The 6503-nt window shown below is 38.3% G+C and overlaps 1 protein-coding gene across 1 annotated transcript in view; it reads left to right on the forward strand.

Annotated features, from left to right (window-relative positions):
- Positions 1-3955, forward strand: part of LOC119306582 (12-oxophytodienoate reductase 7-like) — a 12083-nt gene extending 8128 nt beyond the window's left edge. Inside the window, exon 4 of the mRNA XM_037582762.1 lies at positions 3128-3955. Coding sequence (XP_037438659.1) covers positions 3128-3942 — 815 coding nt within the window. The 3' untranslated portion in view covers positions 3943-3955. The remainder of the gene's footprint in view (positions 1-3127) is intronic.
- Positions 3956-6503: the final 2548 nt, after the last annotated feature.

Raw genomic sequence — 6503 nt, forward strand, 5'->3', positions numbered from 1 at the left:
GGTAAGTGAAAGGGAATGGGGCCAACTTCTAATAAGAGTCGATCTGGATTTGAGAAGTTTTATTTTGAGACATTGATCGGGAGAGTCCAAGACTTGTGATAATTAATATTAATATTTGTCGAGACATGGATGTTGTCTAGGGCACGCTTACATGATCATCCGGCACCGTTACCATATTGAACAATAGGAACGTCCACGTTAGGATTTGAGAGATAGGGAGATAGAAGACTCCATGTTGGTAGGCACTATTTATGATGGCTGAGAAAATCACCAGCCAACATGAAGAGAAGAGCAGAGAGGGGCTGCCTTGTCTAATGCCACGTCGAGAATGAAATATATTTTGCAGAAAGAAATGAGGACTGCCGAAGTGTCAGAGCCGAGGATGGCATCACTCCGTGACATACATTTACCATCAAATCGGTAGGCTTTGAGCATCATAGTGACGGTGGAGTGATCAAAGCAAATGTTGAAATAACTAGATATACACATTATCCCCAATCAAATAAAGTATACAACTCCTTTGACGGCAGAAACTTAAAATAATAATTTATTAAATTTGTATTTCTCGGTAATCCATTAAAAAAAACTATTGTTTTAAACGTTACCTATCAATTAGCTATTTGATATATCCAATTACGTTTACATAACATTTCACAAATAAAGATAAATAAATATATATTTTACATAAATACACACTACATAATTGAATTTGGAATAAACTATGTACCATAATCTCTTATTAGTTGGACGAAGAATACATCACTTCAATTTGAAATGAGAAAAAGACATGGAATAATGTAGCAAAGTGGATTTAGGCAAGAAAGCTACATCTATGGAATCCAACTTATGGGCAGATATGTAACTGTAGCACATTTTTGCTTCATGATAAAATCCATACAATTTACCCAAATAATAAATTGTTGGTTATATATGATATATCAAAGATTCTTATTAAGTGGAAAAAGGAACATGACTATTCACGGGAGTAATGCTATAATTACATGCGGATTTAGTTACAGTTTTTGTTACACGATGACGTGGAATTGGGTGGGGGTGTTAGTTTGAAGTTCAGGGAGTAGATTAATCCGAAGCTTATTTACATAACTATATTATTTTTTATTTTACAAAGCAAGTTGTAGAAAGAAATTAAACTATAATGCATATTCATATATTAATAATGTTTGGAGTCATCTAGTAAAAAAATACTATCATTCTATTTGTCATAGTAGTGTTATTTATAATTATAAAAGCATATTAATATGGATCATGGTCTAAAACACGTCAAAATCTAATGAGCTTGTCATTTCAGATTTTGATGTGCCTTCACTACGCATTTTGAAATGTGTAGTGAAGACACGTGAGTGGCATATTATACCATCCAATGAGCAGCTTGAACAACACAATTAGATGGACCATAAGGAAAATATATTGTAAGAACATGGTTTGTGTCTAGTTTTCCACACAATCCAAAGAATAGCAGAGATCCCTACTGCCACTACTGATCTAACTTTACCACTTAACCTTATCACCCAGCTCCACAAATCATGTAGTGTTGTGAAATTCATATTATCAAACCAAAAGCACAATTAACAACACTCCAGACATATCTAGCCAAACAACATGGCATGAATAAATGATCTACAATTTCATTTAATCTAACTTCTCTTACAACCCCACTTCAACAAATCATCTTTCAAAATAACACTTTTTTAAAACATAGGCCTGAGGAAAACTTTAATTTTAAGGAAATTTCATGAACTACAACCTCCTAAAAGGGCACCTAACTTGCACAACTTTAAGCATGGTGTACATAAAATTATAAGAAAAGTTACCAGACTTGGTCAAGCTCCATAGAAAATTTCCACACACGGTCTTAATTTGTATTCAACTATGGAGCACTTTCTCCCTAAAAGTTCTCCTAAATTCCGGCTCGTCCAAATTATAAAGCAATACATGAGCTACAATTAATTCCATACTAATAGGTACACCATATAATCTAGAATTTGGTTATAAAAAAAGTAGTACTAGCAGTCCAACAATCCTCGCAGAAACTAGTGTTTCTACCATCACCAACCTTTTTCCTACAATACTCATACAAAATATTTTTATTGCTAAGCAAACCATGATAAAAGAAATGGACTATCGAGATTTATGCTCAACCAAATTGAGCAACTTTATGTTGCAATATTTCCTAATTCGCTCCTGCCATATCACATCTCTAGTTTCTAATTTCTAGATATACTTACTCAACATACATATATTCATCTACAATTCCCCAAGCCACCTCGGTCTAGTTGTATGACATACATCAACCCATCTAACTAAATTGTATTTGTCCGATTTTTCATCCTCTTCCCACAACATTCCTCACATGAAAAACTCCATTTTATTTAAAGCCCATTTGGGGGAAGTAAGCATTGAAATAATTAAATAGGGGATATTACTCAGACAAGATCTAATAATAATCAATTTACCACCATACTCTATTTTTTTCCTCGCCAAGTTCACATCCTACTATCTATCTTATTTGCAGCTTTGTTCCGATCACTATTTTCCGAACTTAGCAGTATGTACAGGTATCCCTATAAATATAAGAGGCAAGGATAAAATATTGCAAGTGAAAAATCTCCTTACATCTTTCTAGATAATTTCGTGCTTCACCGAAGCAAAAAAATATCACTCTTATAAAAATTAATTTTTAAACCAAATAAATGTTTAAACATAATCAAAATTGATTTTAGTTTTCTAGCATTTTTTCTGCAGCTTCAGTTAAGAACACAGTATCATCTAATAATAAGGCATGGATAAACCTTCTCTACTAGATTAGCCACTACCCCTTTAATCTCTCTTTGAGAAACAGCTCTACACACAAGCTCTTGCAAGGCATCTATAGTAATTTCCGGCAAAAATACGGCATCTTTAGTAATATTGGATAAAATAGGGGACAGGGGTCCCCATGTCTTAAACCATTCGTAGTACATACATTAATAACTCCAATCGTGCATCCCGGCTAATTAACCTCTGTTCATCAGATTTTAGTATGAATGCATCGTATACATTGATCTAATCGTTAATCTTGTGGTTCCGAATTAATGTTGAGAACTTGAGATGTTCCTCCATGGACCAGCATATCTGCCAGACGGCGCTGCTCCAATATCGTCCACTGACAAGCCGATATCAGCAAGCCAGAAGACACTGTTGCCTGATGGTTCCTATGGCACGTATCCCGTGCCAAGGTGCCTCGCCACATCGGAGATACCGGAAGTAGTCGAGCAATATCGCCAAGCTGCCGTAAACGCCATGGAAGCAGGCTTCGACGGTGTGGAGATCCACGCTGCCCATGGCTTCATCATCGACCAGTTCCTCAAGGACGGCGTCAACGACCGCACCGACGAGTACGGCGGGTCGCTCCCCAGCCGCTGTCGTTTCCTACTCGAGGTGACCCGGGCCACGGTGTCGGCCGTTGGACCGGACCGGGTCGCGGTCAGGGTGTCGCCCACCATCGATAACCTCGACGCCTACGACTCGGATCCTGCGCGGCTCGGCATGGCCGTCGTCGAGCGGCTGAACGCCCTCCAGGAAGAAGTTTCCAGCGGCGGTCAGCTTGCCTACCTCCACCTGTCGCGGGCAATGCACAGCGGTGGCAACGCCGAGGAGGAGGGCCGTCTCATGCGCGCCATGCGGGACGCGTACCGTGGGACGTTCATGTGCGGCGGTGGCTACACCCGGGAGCTCGGCATGGAGACGGTGGAGCGTGGCGACGCCGACCTGGTGTCGTACGGGAGGCACTTCATCGCAAACCCGGACCTGGTGGAGCGGTTCAAGCTCGATGCAGGACTCAACGAGTTCGTGAGGAAGACGTTCTACACTCCGGACCCCGTCGTGGGCTACACGGACTACCCGTTCCTCGACAGCCAGCCTGAATCGCGCATGCAGTCGTAGTGACTAGGGTGCAGTGTAGCACATATATTTTGTACTCCCTCCATTTCTTATTTACTTCACATATGAGCTTCGACCTAAGTCAAACTCGACAAAGTTTGATCAAATTTAAAAAAATAATATAAATTGTGATCAAATTTAAAAAAATAATATAAATTTAAAAAAATTCATCCTATCACCTGGTGGTAGTTATCCCACATATCTCATATACTACCATGTGTACTATATATATTACTTTATTATTTTAAATATATTCGTATAATATATATAAGATATTTCAAAACAAGTTACATGAAAAAATTGCATATGAGCCCATAGTTTTTGTTATATTTGTGAAATACGTACATATTTGTACGTAAGAAATAACATACTCAAAACATGGTATATACTACCCAAAAATTAGTATATATACTACATAATCATTATTATATACTACATACTACACGTACATACTCTTGATTTCGATAGATACTACATACAACATACAAAACGCAAGTGGTGGTAACTACCACTGCTTATAGGAAACATTTGTCATATATATATATATATATATATATATATATATATATATATATATATATATATATATATATAGTTAACACAGCCCATTTGGCCCACCTCCCCCTTCCTGCACGTGACTTACCAACCCAAAACCTAGTTTCTTACCTCCATCGCAAGAAACAACCACCTGCCCCGATCAGTTCTCTCCTCTCTCCCCGACGCGCCACCATCGCCGGCAACATCGACGCCAGATCAGATCCACCAAAAAAAAAAGGAAACCACGAAAAAACACCACCAAAAACACAAGGATTTGAGGGAGGGCCCTGGTTTACCACAAGAACATCACAGGGGTTATCATCGATTCGTCCAAATTTTGTCATAATCAGGCAAAAAAGAAAGGAGGTAAGGGATTCAACCTCTATACACATGCTGCATTTGCATTTCATACCAATAAAATCAAGGGGAAAACATGGAGGGGGGGGGGGACAACAAGAACTAAAGCATGCAAAAAAAGGTAGTACTTTTACTACATGTGTGTATTTCCTCTGTTGAAATTGAGTTACCACTCAAATTCAGCCAGGTTACCAACAGAAAGATTGACTAAATTTCATCTTTTACAGGCAAGTTGGAAAAAATACATGTATGAATTTTCTCATTAAAACTGACATACCATCTCGATTGAAAATAGATTACCAGAGTGTGTGCATTGAGTAATCAGCATCCTGTAAGACTTATTCAACATAAAAAAAGATCCCTTTCTTCCTTTATATATTGAACACACCCATGTCAGAACAAGTTATCATGCTAATTCATTACAAATTACCAGGAAAACTCAGAACCAAAGGTGCTACTACAAGAATACCATGTGTTGATTTACATTGTTGCCACCATTCTTTTTTGATAAAAAATGATGTTCATGAAATGAGGTTGATAGAAACTGTCGCTGTCATACTCCCATATGTTGGTTAGTGCCAAAACGATACCTGTTATAAAACAGAAATAATCAGCGCATTAAAAGAAAAAAATATAGTTGTTGTGAAAAAATAATCAAGATTGCTAGTAATTGTGGAAAATTAATTGGTGCAATCATATGTACTAGCAGGTGCTACGACACAAGAAAATGGCGCATGACAACGGGGGTAATGTGGATGTCATGGTGAGTGGTGTGGGGACAAACCAACAGTGTGAATATGCACACACGACAAGCTTTGGTTCTGCCAAAACAGATGAAGGTAAAACATTTACCATGCTACCACAATTTTGTACGCAAATTTGTTACCATCGTACTTGAATTGCAACTACCACCCTATGTTATTTACAACTATCACATTCACCATGAAACAGTTGACAAATCACGTAGCTTGATGCACACAGGTTACCATGAATTTAGGTACAATTACCACACTTACTGCATACAAATTATCATGCAATCTGTATTGCAATTGAAATTACATGCTTTCACTGGTTACCATGAATTTAGGTACGGTTACCTCACTTACTGCATACGGATTATCATGCAATCTGTATTGCAATTGGAATTACATGCTTTCACTTTACAGCTACAAAAAAACATCTTAATGCATGCAAACTTTACCAAGCAACTGTAGTACAAGTTACCACTAGTTTTGGCATGCAGAAAATATAACACAAAATAACAACTTTCAAAAACATTACAGGTGCTACTTCTAGAAGCAACCCGATGGTTCGAGAAACAAGCAAAGAACCGACTACTAGCAGCATAGGGGGGAGAGAAAGCTTCTTTGATCATTCAGTCAGCGAGCCAGCGAGTCCAGAAACAGGGGGAGAGAATGCTGAACAGGGAGACAAAAATACCGAGGCATACTCCACACCGAAACCTCCTGATGAAACGATGAAGTTTGATACTTTTGAGGAAGCTTATGAACACTACAGGCAATATGCACAAAGACATGGGTTTGGAATGAGACTGGAATACAGAAAAAACAATCAAAGACAATACTGTAAGCAGAGTCCTCCTGGTTTGTGGGAAATACGGCAAGCCAAAAACAAACAAGGAAGAGATAGAGGATGTGCAGGACCCAAAA

This window comes from Triticum dicoccoides, chromosome 5B, assembly GCF_002162155.2.
Source record: "Triticum dicoccoides isolate Atlit2015 ecotype Zavitan chromosome 5B, WEW_v2.0, whole genome shotgun sequence".
Lineage (NCBI taxonomy): Eukaryota > Viridiplantae > Streptophyta > Magnoliopsida > Poales > Poaceae > Triticum > Triticum dicoccoides.